The 21,725-nt window shown below is 37.9% G+C and overlaps 1 protein-coding gene across 2 annotated transcripts in view; it reads right to left on the reverse strand.

Annotated features, from left to right (window-relative positions):
• Nucleotides 1-21,725, reverse strand: part of MAD1L1 (mitotic arrest deficient 1 like 1) — a 379,609-nt gene that overhangs the window by 330,754 nt on the left and 27,130 nt on the right. For both annotated transcript variants that reach the window (XM_075165310.1, XM_075165311.1), the window contains exon 10: nt 7,145-7,231. In XM_075165310.1, the coding sequence (XP_075021411.1) occupies nt 7,145-7,231 (87 nt within the window). The remainder of the gene's footprint in view (nt 1-7,144; nt 7,232-21,725) is intronic.

Genomic DNA, 21,725 nt, shown 5'->3' on the forward strand with positions numbered 1-21,725 from the left:
GAACAAAAAAATCTTAAAATACATTAATTCTTATCTATCTGTACCTGTTATTTGCCTTAAAAATAATTAGGTGCGGACTAGACAGGATATATGGAGTAGAGGTGTGTGTTTTCATTCATTTGGTCTTCTGGATCTGCACGTGAGAATGTGGGAAACTCAGGTCACTGTAGTAAGTGACTCCGCAGAACCCAAGCGAACACAAAGCTTCTACAGAAACTAAGTCCAGACTTCTCAGGCCACATTCTTCTACCTTATCCATCCTTATGACTTCAAGACTGATTCTAAATATATTACCAAACTGAAGGGCCCTCCTCTTTTCCAACACATAGAAACTTTTTCAAGGCTTACTGCCACAGAGGCAATAAAAGACAAATCCCTAAGCACTGGAAATCTTAAATCACTACAATTCCCAGAGCTCTATACAAAGCTTGGCGACAGGCGGGATTCAAGATTTTACATAATAGTACTGGTTTCAAAGTAGAATATTTTTGTACTGCTGCCTACTGCACAGCTAAGATTATAATTTCTCCCTTTGTAATCATATCACAAATATAACATGGACGGGGGGGCACTCTTCCTTTGGCCCATCAGCCTCATGTAAATCATTAATTTGATCACAGCATCTCTCTGCTAAAAAAGAAAGAACACAAATAATGAAAATAGATAATATGTTTTGACTTCAAATTACTTCAATAATTCTAAATATTCATTCTAGTTTCCGAGAACTCTAGACCAGTATTAACATACATCTATTTCATCTAGAATTTAACTTTTACGATGCAGCTCTGAATTCAAACATGGAGTTTCTGCTGTACAACACACCATCAAGAACAGTCTGTACTTCCTATCAAATTAATTGATTATTTTTTACACATTTTTCTGGTTAATAATACACAGTGCTACCTGGACACCCAAGGGAATGCTGAATCACCATCTCCAGAGGAGCACTAGCAAATGAAAGCTATTGTTCATTTTAGTAATAAAAAGATGCACAAACATCAGGGATGCTAGTAGGAACAACAAGGGTCAATCTCAATCCTGGAACAAGGGAAAAAAAAAAACCAACACTAAGAACAGAGTTAAATAGCTTCTACAATTTTTTTAATCATTAAAAGTGATGAGAGCACTGAACAGAGGCATTCCACAGATTCTCCTTGAACGTTCCCCAAGAAGCATAGTCAAATACAAGGTAAGAAACTAATACTTTTACTGGTTTTGCACTATGCATTTTCCACAGAGCTCCAGGCTAAAAGGATGGTACAATTACTTACAATTACCCTGTAAGCTGTTCTTTAGGCTTTTTCTATATATTTTCTTTTAAACAGAAAAAGAGACTAGGTCCATGAGCTTCAAAAACCAAAGTTGCCTGGTTTCCTATGGATTTCCTCTCTCCAAAGGCGAGTATTGACTCAAGTAGACTTCCATTTCTCATACCAACAGCATGAAAACGATACCAATACCGACAACATTACCACAGTACTATCAAATGCCACGAGCTTTTGGAGAACTTGGTATAGCAGAAATTATGGATTGTGATACTACCGTGGTATCAGAATAGTGCTCACTCACTGCCAGCCTCAAGGCTGAATGAGCGGTGGCTAAGGAGGCGTGATCTCCGAAAGGAGCCTTACTGTCAGGCTTTTTTAAGAGGGCCTTTTGTTTGCAGGGCTCTGATACGTTACAGGGAATGATCTCCAGCTGCACCAACAGGATGTCTCTCCCGGAGCTGGAGACCTGTCTTCCTTGAACTTGCTGGAATTTATTACTTTTGAGATCTCTACCATCTGCCAAACTTAACAGAAGACAACTAGCAAGTTCAAAAGTGTAGGGTAGGCACAATCTCATCTACATACACACACAAAGCACAGTAATAAGCTTCACTTCCTCAGGAAATCAGACTAAAAATGGCACAATCATGAAAAGCAAAGGTCTGGGCAAAATCCCATGTTTTTAGATTTGGAAGCAGAAGTCAATGTCTTGGCTAAATTATTTTTTGCCTTCCTATTTTCTGCTAGGGATTAACTATCCGATAGAAAAAAAATGGAAAAGCTTTGTATCTACCAAATTAGAGTCACGAATAACCAGATGTTGCTCTGGAAGCTTACTACTTGAATATGTTTATTTGGAGAGAGTAGACTGGTCACTTAATGGGACACTATCAACTACGTTCTGGTATAAAAATGCATGAAATACCCATTTTGGAGAAAAGAAAAAGCAATACCTACTAGTCATTTCTTCATAATATTACTCTATAAATGAATGCGAAACCTGCCAGCAGTTAATATTGCCCTGAAGCACTGTGAATAAACATTTGTCTGGTATTAGGTACACACACCCCTCCACATATAAATCAAGGTGCAATGTGCCATATAGATGAACAAGAGAAGGAAAAAAAAAATCCCTACCTTCTCCTATATTAGACATTAAGTGCTTCTTTTGATCACAAAATAACTCATAAAGCCTATCAAAAAGCAGGCACTTCTCTCTCTGTCAGATAAAAGACATTTCACTGTAATTAAACTTCTGTCCAACTTTCCAGAAGATTAGGGGAAGAAGTCTGACAGGCTCTATTTATATTTCTGACTGACACTCCTTGGGACATCCAAGGAAAAGAGAAGATGGGCACTAGATTTACGACACACTTCTGAGCTAGCAGCATTTATGGAGATGGACGGTTCTGAGCTTATCATCACTCATTCATTGTTTTTTTTATAAAAAAAAATCCCTGCTGCCCAACTCAAAAGCATTTTCTGTTCAGTTTGCAATTTTCATTTCCCAGCCTTCAATGGTTTAGTTTTTTATTTAATTTTTAAGCGACAACACACACAGCAGGTTGTTTGGGTAAATCAGCTTTAGTGATTTATACGAATAAAGGTGGTAAACAACCATGTCTCTTAACAGAACTCTGTGAGCACTTGGAGAAGGAAAATATTTTTTCAAACATATTCTATGTATCCCTTTTCACATATGAAACTATATGTCAAAACACATGGCTGGGTTTCTGACACTAGATGATGAGAATGAGCCATCAGCTCCAGGATCCCAGCACCAGAACCCAAGATTTACTCCTCTTTGGTTTTTCTGTGTGTCCTTCATCCTGCTCAGTACTAACTTCACCTCTGTGTTTCCTTCTATTTGACTTTCTACAAGATACCTCAATGGTCCCAAGTCGATATTACACTTAGACAACAAGAGCAAAAGTAGAAAAGAAATTATCACTTTGGGAGGGACCACAAGTAACCAAAAAAAGTACATTTTCATAGTCTGTCTTTCAGAATTGAAGCAAAGATCAAACTGTAAGCAGCATCATCCCTTCATGCTTAGCCATCTCAGAGGACAACACTGATGAGAAGGGAATTTCAAATTCTAGAATGCTTTGCCAGGATTGTTTTAGGAAACCTCTCCAGAAACTCCAAATATGCAGATAGGATGCTGGAAGAATAAATATGCAGCTTTTCTCACTTAAAAAAATAGTGTAACTACTACATCATTTTTCCGTAAGACAAAAGCTTATAAACCGCTTGGCCAACTCTCCATATCACAAGCTACATCTATCAACTCTTCCTAAAAAAGTACAGTTCAACATACCATGCCTATAGCTTTCACGCTCTCGGGGGAAAAACGTGCTTAAACTAATGATGGCTGCATGGTTAAACTGACCCACTAATAAAACACCTTTCCTTCAATGCCTTTTCCTAAACAGCAGAGCAGGTACACTTCATACCATCAAAGTGGCCCTAAGCAATCTTCTTTTGAGCCTTTAAACCTTTGGATTTTTATCTTTGTTCTGCAGTTGCAGAGCTCCACGATACTGCCCGCTGCTACTGCTGAAAGTATAATTTACTCTATTTACACAACTTGTAGCAACACACTCCAAAACACAGTGAGATTCCACCACGCGCTATTAATGGCACTTTCAGCTACATTACTCAGCGATCCTGAAGCTGTGAAGAGGAGGAGTGAGTTGCTGCTTATGTGTCCACTGCAAGAGGGACCCTCTCCTCTTTCCCCACGCTAGCACCACAGGAAGGTTTTCCTCCCTAGCAAAAATAGCAAACTCCAAGGGAGTCTACACAACTCAAAAATGTAAACAATCACTGTTAAAAGAAATTGATTTAAACACACTGTTCAGAAAATTCAGTCCTGTGGTTCTGTGTCTAAAAGCATCCAATCTGAGTGATACAGCAAATATGATATGCATCAGCATTTGATCTCTGGGAGGCCTTGAGATACTGGCAATTGCACAGGTTACACAAAACACAGATTGCGCTTCAGATCCCCAAGCCAGAAGCAGGGGGAATTATCAATGCAAAGGCTGATTTGTAATGATGTAGCCTTTTTTGGTGTGATGACCTCTATTGCCTTTTTAGTAACAGAAACACTGGCTCTAAAAAATATACAGTAATAAACGGAAAGCATTTCAAGAATGGAAGAATGAGACAAAATAAATTTAGTCTGTTTAGTGAAGCCATATGCCATTTGGAAAACATTGTTACCAGTGCGTTTGTATACCATAACTCTCCATTCTAGATCAATTAAGGGACACTGAGAAGCAGTTGAGCTAGATCTGTCTCCAGTTTTACAGAAATGGATGGGACCTTACATAGCAAATTGTTCCCTTGTGATACCTTTTCCATGCCTGGTTTGTCTTCTGAAGTCAAGTCCTGCTCATATTCCGCTACATTAGGAATTAACTCCTGCTTCGCTACCAAGCATCTCCTCTTATCAAAAAGAAACTGGGGACTATTTGTCAGTTTGTGAGACAAATACTAGCTGGCAAGTGTCTATCACAGTCACTAAACAGCGTGGGAAAGGTACCATCACTAGGAATAAAAAACAGTAAAAAGACTGCAGTGTAAAGACTGAGAGAAAGAATAATGAGCTTGCAAAAAACCCTTCCAGGCACTCTTCTGCCTGTGTTCAAAAGCTCAGTGATGACCAAACACACGTTCAGTGTACAAAGACTCAGTATCGTCCATTTAGGGAAGAGGGTCATATCACCATCTTTAACACCACACTCAAACCTCTTCTACTAAACTGAATTTTGCACTGTAGCAACAGGTAAGCCAGGACTATCTGTGATTCTCCACTGCCAAAAAATAAATTCAGATGCCAACTTCTGATGATGTTTTCTTAAGTATCTACCAAATCATTAATTTTAATGGAGAAAATTAATCAAAGCTTCTTAGGTTAGGCAAAAATTCTTTTGTCTTTGTACTGCATATTGCCCACCGACTTTATAAATCAAACATAGCACTGTCAGTACTGAAGACTTAACACATTTCAACTAAGGGCAAAAGAACTTGTAGCTGAAAAAACAATAGAAAGCTGAATAAGTGCTGGGCTCAATCACTAGAGGGAGTCATGACCATATATTAAGTTACTGTAATACACAGACCATTCTGAACACTATTATGAAACACATAAAAGAGAAGACCATCAGTTAAATCTGGATGTCATTCAGGGAAAAGAGAAAATTAGATTTGCTTCCTTAACAAGGTTTTATTTCCAAAGACTCAAGACCTTCTCCTGGGAACTTTCAAATCATCTGTAATGAAAGGTTTTTAAAAATGTATCTTATTGCCTACATTTTAAGACAGAATAAGGTATGTGACAGAAGAAAGCCGAAATTATCAGTTTCGGAAATGACACACAGCATTGCATCAAGAAAATGTTAAAATTTTAATTTAAGCAGCTTTACAGCCCATTTCACTTGAAATCAAAAAGTAATCTTAACCATGTTTTTATTTTTAAACTAAACTAGCACAATGACATCCAGCGTGAACAGGCACTACCAAAAGTGCTTTTTCAACAGATGATTCCCCTTGGCCATTAATAAACTTAGAAAAAGCATTTCCCTGACAGGCTGTGAGAAGCAGCCTGGAAGAGAAAAAAAAAAATTAATAACTCAAACATTACCACAATTCTTTTATTTGATCATTTAATCAATTGTGTGTTTGAGGGTTTGCTTGGTTTATTTTTAATATATGAAATGTCTTTTTTATATTGGTGAGATTTTTTTCAATTTGGCTGGCTGCACTCATGGGAATCTATAGTTGGCTAACAATTTTACAACTGACTAAATAGTTTCCTTAACAGCAGCAACACATACGAAGCTTTTAACACCCAGCTTGAATCCTGCCCATCATTAGTAAGGCGGAGCCCAGAACACAATCATCTCTTGAACCACAATCTACCACACACCTCAGGAGACACATTAGCAAATGCAGCCCAAGACAAACTCAGAGTGCTTGCCCAGTGCTCAATTAGAGAGTATTTGAAAGCTTTACATCCAACATGTTTACACCAAAGGTTAAAATTCTCCACACTTCTGTTGCTTACACAAGTCAGCTAACACGTTGGCAATGCAAACAGTCCAAGAGCCTTTTTGAAAGATAGAGATATTGTTTTTAACAAGAACAGACAACGGGTTCCTAATGTGAGGAAATAATACAGTGCGAGAAGCAAGAATATGTGCACTGAGGACGAGAAGCGCTTTCTGGCATGCTACGGAACCATGTTAAGAAATGCTACGTGTAACCAACGCAACCTGGAAAGTTAAGTTCTGGCAGACAAATTCCTTTCCCTGATTAGATATTCACTCCCACACCAGGGCAAAGGCTTAAACACCCTCTAGTTTCAAATACATATCTCATTCTATAAACAGACTGCTCCTCCCAAAGCCTAGCAGTACTTTGTCACCAAAACTGCAAACATACTTTTCCACCACCATCTATACAAACTGGTCCTCTAAGTAGCCAAATCACAGTCCTCAGGGCTCTTACTCCCTTTCCTATACCCAGATGACTACTTTGCACATTTTGCTGTGACATTCCCTTTCCAGATGAGATGGTCTGGGAAAGCAGCTCACTTCCCCTTGCAAACACTTTAGCTCATAAAATAAAGCTGGATAAACTCTTCACTGCATCCGCCCACAGTTCTTCATCTTTTTTTCCTGCAAGGATTTAAGTAAACAAAAAACTCTTCATCAGCATGGGAAAGAATAGAAGATAGCATAGAAGGCTCCATGGAACAGCAAGGAAATCTAAAAAGCCATTCTCTCGGTTTGCAGTCTTTGTTTTCCTTCTACAAGGTTTAATATAGCAGTGTCTTGCTACCAGCATCCACTATCAGTATCACTCACCTGTTCGTGATGGTAGAGTTCTGCTCTTTCAGCGCAAGCTCCCTTTGCTGCAGGGCCACAATTTGCCTTGAGAGATCATCAGGCGTCCTACACAATTAAAACAAAATAGAAACTTTTAACAAATTATTGGTTGAAAAACTATGTTCCATATATAACCATAAAAAAGGTCTCACCAAAAGCAGACAAGGCAATTTCACCAGTCCCTTAGAACAGAGGGTTGCATCCTGTCCAGCTTACATAAAAGCCTGTTTTATTAAAGCCATTGCTGTATGCTGTAATCACCATCCAAGTTGCAGCATCTCACCCCTGTTCACTTCAACCCATAAACTAACTCTAAAGCCGTAGAGTCAGCAAGACCGAATTCTTCAAAGCAAGCAGCCTGCATAAACGTTCATACACGTGAACAGACACCTGTTCTTGAACTTCTTTTTTTTTTTAACATACATAAGAATAGGTGTTCACAACCTCCTCTCCATCCTAGCGCTCAGCACAAATACACAGAGGTGAGCACACCCTGCATTTCTCTGCTACTCAACTACGGAGTCTCAGTGGAGCATGATCACAGGATCATTACCAAGAGGGTAAGAAAAGGAGGAAGTAAATGTACATGTAGACGGTACAATTCAACAGCTCTGGCTACTGCTGAATAACCTGAAAGTGTAGAGGTTCAGCTACATCACAGGTGACTCAAAGCATTGCTCCCACACAATTACCAGTGTTCCGACTTCAGAGTCCTTCATATAAGCAGTGACTCCAGAGCCATGGGTAGGGGTGGAAATAATCCATCAGCTCTAGATAACACTTCAGATACCACTCTGATAATCTTTTCTTGTCAAAGAGATCAAAGATTCCTACAGATACACTAGCAATAGCCTTGCAGTTGTCAGGAATAGGTGTATTTTTCCATCAAATCCAATCACGAATTCTTAAAACTAGTGGAATGGGAACAAGATAATTCTAGACTGGCAGTCCCAGAAACCACTACCCCACAACAGCAACAGTGTCTGCAGGAGATAACTGTTTTTTTCAGAGACCTTTCTTTAAATCGTGAGCGTAAGAGATTCAACTTAAAATGAAGGCAGCTTATGAAAAAATACAAAAAGATTTTTCTCTTGAGACACCAGAAAGGGTTTCCCATCCCAAAAGAGAAGCATCTGTATCACACTTCTCAAAGGAAAGGAAGCTGGAAAGGGCATCACAGTATGTGCTGGGTACCTCCTTTTGCTACAGCAAGATGTATCACCCCTAAAGGTGCATCAACCCAAACCCTGAAAGGGTTTTTTCATACCCAGCGAGTGGGAAGCTAGTTTTGCAGAAGTGAAATCTGTAGAAACACATTCTGTCGTGTCCCCCAAAATGCAAGTCAAGGCTTCGCTGTTGCTGGCAGATGAAATTAAGCCTTGTCAGATTTTATATTATTCAGTGCAGCCCTGGAATGAGGCTCCTGCCACTCCAAAAACTGAATAGGTAGGAGATGCGCCTCTAGCTTGACCATTGGGATTCTGACTGAATCTAGCACTAAAGAAGCCATTTCTCTGATGATACCACTTTCCAGCCAACTATTCACATACAGAAAAGGCATCACTTTTTCTCTTTAATGATCTGTCACTTCCAGCCAAGTGAAAATCGGTGAAACACTGAGCTGATGCAGATAGTCAGGATTCAATTCTGGCAATCCCAATTCAAAGTTTCCTGCTTTTTTGCTTCCAGAACTGCACAGTCGTAGCCTTCCTCAGCAGAAAATTTTGAAGCCTCTAATACCACTTTTGTTACATGCAAGTCTTAGCAGTTGATATATAATAAAACAGATGGACGTCATCTTCCTCAGACAATGGAGACACATATTGCGGCAGTCAAAGAAATCTGTCAGAACAGGATGAAACACTGTCCTTCAAAGATGTCACACTCAATGGCCAAGGAAACTATGAGAAGAAACCAAGACACCAAGTTGGAGATGGCTTGATTAAAACATCTAAAATTCTGGTAGCAGAGACAAGTCAATTTTAAGCCAACATGCACCTGGGTTTTCAAATGTGTTGCAGCACTAGATAACACACTTCAAACTCCTGTAGCTGAGCCTGGAGGGATTCTTAATTTAAGCAGTTCCCCATCTCTTTACTGAGGGATACTTAATGGCTGGGTATCAGAGCAAACACTGGAGGACTAATTCCACCCAGTCTGATGCAAGCCACATCTCCACATAACTCAAGAGCAAGGGAGAAACAACACTGGTTTCTTGGAATCTCAGATCTGAAGAGCTCAAATCTAACACTGCTCTAACTTAGTTTTCCAAGTTGGAGGACTCGGGTTCTTTCTCCTGGTATATAAATGGAGAACTAAATGATAACATATGCCAGAAAGTGGAAGACGATTGGTTTCGCATGCTCCCCAATGTCTGCAGGGGGAAAAAAAAAAAAAAAAAAAAAACAAAAAACAAAACAGCAAAAAACCTACAACAGAAGTCTATAAAGCTACAATTTGATTTCAACACAGGTTCATTAGCTTCTATCTGCAGGAAGCAGACCTCTGACTCAGATTCCCCCCACCCCCATGAATTAAGGAAGTAGATGTTCTCTTTCCGCAGTAGTTTCTAACTAGAAAAATCTAGAGATAAAGTAAGGATAAAGGCAACATTGTATTAGTGCTGATGAGAAAAAAAAAAAATTATGAATTATGTTCCTCTTTCCACTTCACCATCTTTCACCTACTAGAGTCACCAGAAGCTAAAAACCAGAAAACACCAGACAGAAATGGACTGGGTATACTTAGCCTGTTTGGCAAAGTGAAGCTATAAGCAGACACACCAATTTCAACATGGACAATCTTTGTAAAATTTCATGCCAAGTCAACAAGGCTCTGAAAAATGCAGTTCTAAGCCTCTCATAATTCAACCAAATATAGCAGATTAATCACAAGGATAGTTAGTATCAGGTATCTCTCTTGCCATGTTGAGTGCCAGCCCCCAATACCAGTGTTTGGTCCCTGTATCAATGAAATAATTGCACGGATTTTTTTAAATGGACAAAAAAGTGGTTTTGCGTTGATTTTTTTCTTATTTTCTCAGAAATTCATACCATAATATATCAGAACTGAGATAGAGAACTGAAATTAATCCAATAGTAAAATGAAACAGGATTACAAAAGCCACAGATTTCTAGTAATGATAGCTACTGACAGATTTCCAATAAAAAACAATCATCCTCATCTGTTCGGCAATTCAAATCAACAATCAGCTTCCAATCTCAGTTTCAGCAATTGGCAGCTTTAGGTTTATACTTATTTCTGGAGGATGTTTTATTGGCATTAGATACTTTTTTTTTTTTTTTAAAGTGGAGCAGCATAGATATATAACAGAAAATAAAGTCAATGGGTATTAACCCTCTCTAAAGAAGAGTTCACTTTCTATAAAACTAAATCACGTCAGGTGATCAGAGACAAAGACAGCCCTTGCATGCACTCTGCTGTCAAATACCTTTATTGAGAGGATTCAAAGCCCATTTCTGAGGTCTACAGCCTATCCTGATCACATACAATTTGGCAAAAGCCAGATTTACACAGTTCCAAGTAGAGGAATGACACTGCACGCACAATGAAATTAAATCAGACGAGCTTTCAATTTTGAAGAGAATTGGTCAACTCCCAAAGCACTGCAAATACCAACCAGCCCTCATTGCTGTAAACAGCCCTCTCGTTTCACAAGTTTCTGAAAACAATGCCACATAAAGACAGAAATTTGTCAGCATCCCAACACACACTTCTGTGTGTGTTCTGGCCTTGAGAGCCTTTGTCTGATGGGCTAGCTGTATATCATTTTTGCTAAAGCTCCGTCCATTCCCTATGGAACAGTTGATATCAAAACCAGTATTAAAAAGCCAAGAAGTCTGCTTCAAGATAATCTGTCTGACAATATAACTTAACAACACTACTTGAATGACCATTGCTACTTGAAGGGAGTCTGAAACTCTAACCTTACATAAATATACCCAGAACTCCCTTTCTGAGAAGCTGCTTCTTTCTGCGCTGTCCCTATGTTTGCCCTGCAAACCTGCAGACAGCTTCCTTCCCCATGTAACGATGCAGCCCGTGGAACCACGAAAAAAAAACCCACCTAGTTTGCATCAGCCATGCAAAATCCTGTAAATGAAACACACACACTTAACGGTATGATTCAAGAGCAGCGTGTTATTAAAACGGAATCATATGCTATGTAATTACAAAGATAACATGAAGAACAAATGACAAAAAATGGCTTCCAAAATGCGGGTGCAGATTAAATCAATGACTTCAGTTCCTTTCTCCTGAGTAAGGCACAAGGAGACAAAAGCTAGAACGTTCTTCCTCTGCCCCACCATCCCATCCTGAGACCACATTTCCTCCTGCAATAACATTTAAGCAAAATCATAAAACCAAACAAACGGGAGAATTTAAGCCTAATTTGGAAACAAGATTTTTTGCCCTAAACGAGAGCAAATTAATCCAGCACAGTAAGGCAGGAGAGGGACAAAATTGCTGTTAACCAAAGCTCTTTGACTTCCTTTGAAGTGCAGATAATTTGAAAAGGAGCAATTTAAGAAAGATAAAAACCTAAAACTGTTCAAATTAAGTGAAAAATTAACTTAATGGGATGCCCATCCAAGTCACCCAATGACTTTCAAGAACCCACTGGCACACTTTTTAAACTTTTAACAAAGGAAATGGCTTATGCATTTTTTAATGTTTTTTTTTTTGTTTTCAAAGGCACACAACTGGCATTTCATAGACATTTGCTAGAAAGCTGTTGAACCGTCTTAGTTAAGGATCTATTACCATTTCAGTATAAACTATGACAGTTACACACTGATAATTAGCTGTTGAAGTAACATTAAACCAAGACTCAGTAAGCAGATGAAGATGTTAAAGTAAAAATTGGAATATTTTTTAATTTCTAATTTATTAGAATGTTAACTTCTTATTGCTTCTATAAAATGTTTCAAAATTCCCAGCACAGAAAGGGGTTTGATTGTAGCTAGATATCTGACATTAAATTTTAACTATGGAAGTACAAGACAAAAGTAAAACTAAATAGAAAAACAGGCACTTAGTCAACTCTGTTTGGAGGACTAAGCTCTTCACTGACTTTTTTTTTTTTTTAAAGTAAATTTGCTTGAAACTACCAAACTAATAACACACTTATAATACTAAATTACTCAGAATTACTTATTTTTGGAAGTCTGTTGAATTAACATTTCTCTATATAGTTTTAACTCAGTATGAATATACAATGATACAGATTTGGTTGTCTCAACTACGTCATATTAAATTGAAATGGAACATTCCCAGGTTTTTGACAGGGCATTTTAGGTGGATCCATAAACTGTTTTACACTTAAGCACAATTAACTGACAAAGACCAGAGACAAAAGTCTTTACTAGAGTGTTTATTAACAGAATCAGGCACAGAAAGGGAGGGGACATCTGCTTCTTTCTCTTCAATCAAAAAAAAATTTCCAGTTTTGTTTTTTTTTTTTTTTCTTTTTTAAGACAGTCTCCTAAAAGTATAAAATCTGGTTTTTCTTCCTTATCTGTTTTTATATTATGTATAAGAAACATAAGAAGATTTTTAAATTCTCCTCTCTCCGAGAAGGATCTTTTCTACTTTTAAACAAGAATTTAATCTTCTTCCTAGGCAGGAAAACAACAGCATCTGAAGAACAAACACAGAACGATAACATGACAACAACAGAAGATTTCCGGAAAGACATTTTAGTTGTTTTAAATATTTCTGTGTGATTAGAAAGGCTGTGAAATGTCTCTAATAGTCTCTTCCTGCATGTTTGAAGTGAGTTCCCCAAACATCTTTTTTGTATATTTGAACTCTACAACTGCTCTAACTCCTCTGTCTCTGGTTTACAGGACTCCCATTTATTTCTTAGGCTTCACCAGCAAGTCCAAAGCAGCTCAGTTGCAGTGATTACTTTCCCTTCAAGACAGTACAGCAAATAACAATAATCACAACAGCACATATAGACTTCCTAAAATACAGCAACACAGAGTTAAGTTTAATTTGGTCACATTAACTCAAAGTTTGTATCAGAAAACTGCACCTTGCTCAACATTCCTTTCCCCTCAAAATATGCATCACCCCCCTGGGACCATACCTTAGCTCCCCTTCACCAGACTAAAGGAAAACATTGCCACTAAAATGTGGTGTCCAGGCCTGGAAGTTGTAAGAGTTAAGTTTCACAACAGTACTTCTCTTGCAAAAAAGCCTCTTCAAGCTCCAGTCCAGGTAGTTATACCTATTTGTTAATGTCTTCATGCCTACACCCTCCCTTTCTATTTCTAACTACATGAACTAAACCACGTGGTAAGGAATCTGCTACACATTGTTCACAAAAATAAACTCTCAAAATTTCCTAGGCAATTAGGACATACTTTAATCAAAGTGTTACAAAACACTAAATGTTTTCAAGAGCAATCACTTACCTTTATTCATTCAAATAAAGGTGCTAAGAGCTGTCAAAAAAGCAAAACTAAGGTATACCTTACTGTTTCTCCAATAAACTGCATGCTTAGTATTTTATGCACAAAGTGAGCGGAGCAAGTCTGAAGTGTAAACTGAAAACAGTAAGTAGTCTCAGCTTCTGAGGTTCCCTTCATTTAGAAAAGAAATCTTATATTTGTGTACAGATAGAATCAACAAATCCAGCTGCTCTTTACCAAAGCAAATGTCCCGATTAACCACTTGAAGCAGAAAAACTTGTTTGTGAGAAAGCATTTTAAGTGTTTGTAAGTGTCTTGACAATTCTAAAGACAATTGATATGTCTCTTCTGAAGCAACTACAAAATTAGCAATTAATCCAATCAAATTAATCCAATTTGAACAGGGGAGAAAAGAAAAAAAAACACCACAACAAAAAAACAAACTATCTTAGATTCCAGTCAATAGATTTTTTGGGGTTTTAATGGAAAAAAGTTTTTTTCCTCCCAAAGTTAACAATACGGCATTGTAACAACTAATCTTTCAAGTTTCATTTCTACTTTAAAGATATATTTAAGAGCTCAACAAGATAAAATTAATCTTACTTTTGAAAAAATTAATCATTTGGCGGGCATTTCAACATCCCAAACTTCTTTCTCATCCCGACCACTGCTCTAACAGCAAGCACAGAACAAATCACTAAAACTTCATAAGCACACATATTTCATAGCTGAATGTAACCTTACAAGTGAAAGGCTTTAATAGTCTTCAAGGAGAGGGAATGTTATACATAGTAGTATCAAACCTGCTGATTTGGAAGGTAAAATAAAAATAGCCAGCTTTTGGTTTTTTATCTTCACCCAGAAGTCAGGAACATTGCATACTGAATCACATGAGATGCAATTTGGAGCCTTGAATGGTGAAACCAAAGCAATTTTCTGTAGTTTGATTAAAAAGTGCTAGAGCACATGGCAGAGCTTTTTTACACAGCAAGTCCAGAGAGTGTTGCCTTTCCAGAAGGGGTCCAGCTGACACAAATCATCATTGTAGACTTCCAGGCTTCTCTTCTCAGGATGCAATTCGGTGAGAGCAGCAGAGCAAACCTAATTGCCTGCTGCCACTGAAGTGGCAGTCACTGGCTTTCCTTGGTTCATTTTCTGCCACTTGAAGGTCTGAATCAGCTTGCTGAAATTCCCCCTTTCAATAAGAAGCTGTTAACTGGCTCAGGTGCCTTCTCATCAAAACATATCTGCAAGCTCTCGTTGAGCTTACAGTGCTACGCTCTATGAGTCAGGTAACATCAGCCACATAGAAAAAGCAATAAGGGGGCTCAAGGGTGAGACATGAGAACTGTCAGTCTGGCTCTCAAAAACTGGTGAGAAGTCCAGGCTACCTATGTCCAAAGAGATCCACCATCATGTCATGATTTCGGGTTTTGGGCTGGATGAATAATTGTATGCTATCTCTCAAAGATTTGTTTTAGTACTGTCAAGACTAGACTTCATTAAGAGTCAAAACTAACCTATGCTTTAAAGAGAAAAAATATGTACTACCACAGAGAAAGTACATAAGTAGCAAGGGAAATGGAGAGTTAACTAGAAAAACAGAATAAACTATCTTGAGCTTTACTAATGAAAAGTATATCCACACACAAGCTCTATTTGTACTACTGTTAACCCACAGAGATGTCCTTCAATTGCTCTGCTGTTGCACATTACAGCACAAGGCTGACCACTTGGTACGACTGGAGCAAAACATGCTTTGCTCTCCACTCTAATCAGCTGCCATTCTTCGTTTTTTTTGGCACAAAAGCTAATGATTTGTAGCATAAATAAGGAATAATAATAAAAAAATGGATTGACTCTGAAATTCTTACTTATGCTTGACATTTTCAAAACAAATCAAAGCATGCCCTGTTCTTGACTGTCTCCTTAGACAAAACCAAAAAACCAATCTTTTTGGTAGTATGATACAGATGAAATCAATTCCTTCTTGCAGCATGCGTTGCTATGCCTTATCCCACAGGAAAAAAAAAAGAGGGAGAGATAGTCCACATATTTCAATCATGCTGTAACACAAAAGAATTTTGATTTGGTTAAACTCAGTTGCATAAAATGAAACAGTTTATAAAGGCCACAATAGGCCATTTAATATACAACTCAAGAAACATGGAGTGTAGCTGCAAAGCTCTTAAATATTCTGTACCCTGTGTTTTTCCAATATAAGAAAACAAACCGTTCTTAAGGTCTTCCCTTTTTTGGTTATCAAGGAAGCACAACAAACCTATTGTACTTATTAACCCATAAGAACCAGTGTCTTTGAAATGCTTTCAAATCATTGTTTGGTATGACGCAAGGAAAATCCTTGGTCTCTAGCAACAGAGATTTCCTACAACAGCAGCAGCATTCTTCTCCAAGTCAGAGAGCACTGCCCACAGCACTGTATTCTCCATCCCACTCTTCTCTATTTTTTGACTGTATCTCATCACTGCTTCATCTCTTATTAAAAAAAAAAAAAAAAAAAAAAATCCTATATTAAGGAGGGCGATCCTTAACTACCTTAAGGATTCATCCACTGTCAGTTTGAAATTCTAAACCAATTATAGCCTTGTACTATTCAAGGCTCTAAGACAACATCTGTGGATAACAGTTCTTTTTGCTGAACTTTTCCCCAAAAAACCCCACAGATTAGAGATTAAACAGAAAAAAAAAACAACACCACAAACTTCTAAAGCACCTTTTAGCTACTTACCAGCAGTAGCACAGAAGTAGTGAAGTTGGAAATGATCATAAAGGATTTTCAAAAATGGCTGTTGCTGCTCACATACTAGAGTAGGTATCAGCACTATCTTTACAATTAGAGAAGCAAATGTTTTTTTTCAGTTTGCAATTTAATTTCGTGAATGTAATTATATATTAATGATGATGCTGAAAGGAAATTATTGTGGCATATAATTTCATACCTACTGCCTTTAAAATTTCAAGCACAAAATATAAACACATTTAATAATGTAGTGTTTCATTTTACTGCAGGAGCAGCAAAAGCTATTTTAAGTCTTTTACCCCATCATGAACTTAACTTGAGAAAAAAAACAGCTAAAGGGAAAAAATAATGCCATGAAATGAATAAAAACTTATTTTAGGGAGTCGTAACTGGGGTAGTTTTTCCTATAGTTTCCATTTGTCAATGGAGTTAGAATCGTGACAATCTAGAGATGGGCAGAGAGGATAGTGTGAACTATTTGCTGGGAAAAATTAAGGCTTCACAAGGGGGCTGGGGAGTGGGGGGTAAATCAAACTAATCTAAAGAACATAATCGCAGCAGAACACCAATTATTTATTCTAACCACATGGGTATCCTAAGATTTTCAAGGCATTTGGATAATTTTAAGTAAAAAATTAATAAAAAAATAAGTAAAAAATTAATATCTGAAAACCACAGACTGAAATACAAAGATATGCTCATTGGAAACAAACTCTGAATAGACAGATGTTGTATCTTTCAAAGAGATACCATTCAACAGAGGATCATTAGAAACACTGAAAACTATTCCAGGCCAATTACTGGGATTACACGAAGCTGAGAAAGTGTCCTGACAGCAGAAATAAAGGCAATAAATGAAACTTCCAGAAGATCAGGGAGAAGCTTCTCTTTCTAAATTTCATGTCAATGAATAAAAGCTAGTTCAGAAACTTGGTCCTCACTAAGCTGGGGGCCAGCAGGTATGGCTGGTTACAACGGAAGGATCTCAAGTAAAAAACTTGACTCCTTAGCTTTCAAATTAAGCAAGAATGTTTATGCAAATAAACAGACTGAGTTAGTAATCCTGACATAATTTTACTGAACCTCTGCTGGTTCCATTCTGCTAGGTCACTTCCAAGACATTTGAAGAACTCAGACCAGCGTAGAAATCAGACAACATCAGCTTCTTTTCAAGGAAGGGGGGGGAATAACAAAACAAACAAATAAAAACCATGAACAAAAAACCCACAAAAAAACTCCACCAAAACCAAAAAAACCCACAACTTGCATGTATCCAATATGCCCTTCTGGCATAACTTTTACCCACATGGAAATTACTAACGCAGAGACATAATTTTTACAGATAACCAGGGCTTCTGTCTGATAAGAAAGGGAGCTAATACTGTAACCAAGACTAGGTACTGACAATATATGTATATTTGACTATTTTACAGATTTCACTAAATCGATACGTCTTGTTCTTTTGACACCTGCCTGAGATAATCCGTGCAGAATATAAATTTACCTAAGTTATTGTATTGTTTTCAACATCTTTATTGATCACATTGTTTTCCCAGACTCTTATCAGCTGAAAATATTACCCAGCAGTACACAAAATCCCTAATCTTGAGCAAGAGGAAATACTATTAATGACTGCCTACAGGTCCTTGTGAGAGTCTAGACCATATTTTCAGCTACTTTTATATAAAGTGATTTGACATCCCATATATTATTCTTATTTACTTCTGATTACAATCGCACACCTCCTCGATCTCACAGCAGGACTGACCACTTTAAATAGCAACTAAGCTACAGTAGAAGTTATTTTAACTGTTTTTTTTAATATCATCCAATAACATCAGTCACAGGTAAATTTATGATGACAATTTTAGAAAGAATGAAAAGCATACTGCTGCTATGTCCAGCTGGAATACTAAGTTACTCTTTCAGACAGAAAATTGAGGTTAAGCCTGTTGCTTCGATAAATTAAAAACTATCCAAACTCAAAGATTATTTCAAAGCTTTTCACAGCAGATGTCTCACCTCTGATGGAAGCAGAAAGTGAAACATCCTAGTTTTGGCAAATGTGGGAGGTTAAAAACCTTACTGAAGTACAGAAAACATGGTTGATAAATGATTATATTTATCATGAAAATCAAGAGTAGAAAATGCCTAAGGAAAATGCTGGCGTTGTCAGTAGCAGCATATTTCTACAAGTTATTTATATTAAGATGGCACAAAAGGCATCAGCTACCACTGAGGCTCCATTCATGGTGGATACATCAAGTGCGTAATACAATTCCGGTAAGACCAGATTTCTCTAGAAACCAGACCAAAGCAAGGCCTTAATTTTAGAATCTGAGGCACAAAGAGTTTAAGCAATCTGACTAGGGACACTCAAAAAACTCTGGAATTCAGCTCCAATGTAAGAAAATTTAACCCCATATTGATTTAAAGGATGATTGAAGCTATCAACTGTAAGAGATATACCCTAAATCTTTTGTTTCTTAACTTGTAAAGCAATCAAATATCAGTATGCAACACTATTTGAGTGCCATACTAAGGAGTTAATCCTAAAACATGAGTTTAAATCCTAGCTTTTTGCTTAGTCTAGCCTCACATTTAGCTATCGCATCATTTCCCACTGAGTTCACTTACCATTCAGAGCCTGTTGCTCAGTTACTGGTTTTAACAAATCCATAAGCACGTGAGCTCACTATCTATAACCCCCCACCATCTGTCTCAGGCCTCCCCACTTAATGAAGCACATTTCTCACTCAGCTGTCCACAAGCTGGCAAGTGAGCTTAGCTTCAGGAAAACGAATTACACGCGTCCCCAGACACATGTAAACAAAACGAAGAAATTTCAGATTTGCAGTGCTGCCTTCAAACCCTCTCCCCCAGCTCAGGGAGGATTAAAAAGGACTTCAAAGAAGCCTGAGTTCCAATTAAAACACTGTGACCACCCCAGGGACGCGAAAATATTCCTCTGATTAGTGAGATGCGCTCTTTGAACTGTTTAGCTAAAAAAAGCTTTCAGAACTTTAAACAAATACAGTAATTCTCTCTCATACTTTTTTTTTTAAGTTTCTAAAAATTTAATATTCGAAGTGAAGGACAAATAAAATTTCAGACTGAAAGTTTTATAGAAGCCCATTAACACATCAGTTCTAGGCACCCACTAACAGACATGAGGCATACCAAGACCTAAACATTGCAGTCCCAGTACAGATGACACAAGTCATTAGAATAGAAGAAACCCAAAGAGTGTCATCGTTGCTACAGTGGTGCTGGCACCCCAGTATTACACAAAATCCCAATCTCATCAGCCCTCAGAACCATTCTCCCTCAAGGGCAGAGCACATCAATCCCACCTCATTTTGAAATTCTGCTTTCTTTCCTTAATACCCGAATCTCCCAAGCCACACATATAAAGCGCCTCATATCCAAGTCCTTTGACACACCGTGACAATAAAACAGTTGCCCTCAGCCTTGGCAATAAGCACAGATTTAAATAAAAAGCTCTTCCTATGCATCCCACAAAAAAAAAAAAAGAAAACAACTCATCCCACCCCTCAGTCTCTCATTCCCAAAACCAGAGTTGGATTACATACTCTGAAAGTTTTAACATCAAGAAGAATGATGAACATTAAGAACAAATGCTGGGAAAATAACTGAGTCTTAAAGCATGCCAAAGCAGTCAGTACTAAGTGGATATAATAAACCTTCCTGTGAAAGCCAAACTCCAATCACCACCATCCATAAATAATGAATAATTCATGTCAGAAAGAAATAGAAGCAGAATTAAAGACTTGTTCACAGAAAGTGGAACTGCTATAGTGTAATCGCATTAAAGATGTAAACAGTGGCATTTCAGCAATTACTGTTCTCCTTTTGCCAGCTCGCTCTCACAAACCGGTACATCAGCTCAGCTGCCTGCATCAAGCACAGGGTTCAGAGCGGCCAAAAGCAATTATGACTTCCCTGTGTCTTTGCCACAGGCTCCTGTGACTGGGATTAAGACAAAGACTGGATTGGTGTCACAAGCACTTTGACACCATCTTGGCTTACTGCTATCAGCAAGTTTTAGTCAATGCCTGAAGCTACCAGGGGAGAGGCACTAATAAAATTAGATGATAAACAGTTTCTAAAATTTGATATTCACAGAAGAGAAAGAGCTACCTATTCTCTCCATTAAAAGAAACAAACATCCCCATTTCACACCACTTTTACATCCTTCCTTTGCATGCACATTCATCTCCAACATTTTATTTCATCGCGCTGTACGATACAGCATCCAGGACTACCCACAACCAGTTACTTTTTCTTTGGTGAACGGACAGTACAGAACCAACCAGACAACAATAAAACCACCCTTCTAGAAGTCTGCACAATGTCCACCCCACTGGAGATCTCCTCCTAGCTCCTCCAGGATCTGCAGCTTCCTGATTCTGCTCATTGCTGGTGTGACTGCAGTTTTGTACAACAGATGCACACTTGAGGAAAGGTACATCAGATTATTCCTAACTACTCAGATTCCACTTGAGCTCGATTGGGAAGATATTACGAAGCATTTATAACTTAAGTGTAAAGGGGAGTCCTAGTTATAAAATAAGTACTATATAACTCCGATGCTAAAGGTGTCTACTTTGGACAACAGTTTCAATGAGCAAGCACAAATGAAAGCTGCAGCCATTAAACCACAAAACAATTTGAAGTCACTGGTGCAGAGCTACCTCAGTTAGCTTCTTTCCTCCAAAGCTTGTCTGAATTCTCAAGTTTTCCTGTTATGTTACTGAGAAAATTTTTAATTTACTTCAACCATTCTGGTTTATAACTTGAGCATTTGCCAGCTAAAAGCATTCTCCAATCTCAGCTCAATCCTCCTTCCTCTGCTGAACCACAGCTTCCCTCATAAAAATCCCCACTTCAGAAGCATCTCGAAGAAACAGTGCCAGAATTACGCATTTATTGTAGAACTTGATACCTCCACTATGTTTCGTACTTAACCTTTGCAAAGACAGGATTAAAACGAAAACACAAAGGCATATGGAAAACAAGTCCCTCTGCTCAAAAGTAATTTTGCGAATGCTTACAGAACACTTGGCCACATGCTGAGCATTTACTCTTTGCAGAGTCATGTATCAAGTCCAGGATTTCCGAATTGCCAAAACACCTTTTTTCTACCACATTTAGTATAATTTTTTGACAAGAAAAAAAAAAATCTGCACACAGCATATGACAGAGAGAAGACACGCTTAAAATTTTGTAACTAATGCTTATGCAGTGCAAAGAGCTTTTTGTAACCCTGGGTAAGAGGATGACTGACTGGAAAAAAAAATAAGAAGCCACATCTTTAAATTCTACCTTTCATGTAAGG

Source organism: Calonectris borealis, chromosome 16, assembly GCF_964195595.1.
Source record: "Calonectris borealis chromosome 16, bCalBor7.hap1.2, whole genome shotgun sequence".
NCBI lineage: Eukaryota > Metazoa > Chordata > Aves > Procellariiformes > Procellariidae > Calonectris > Calonectris borealis.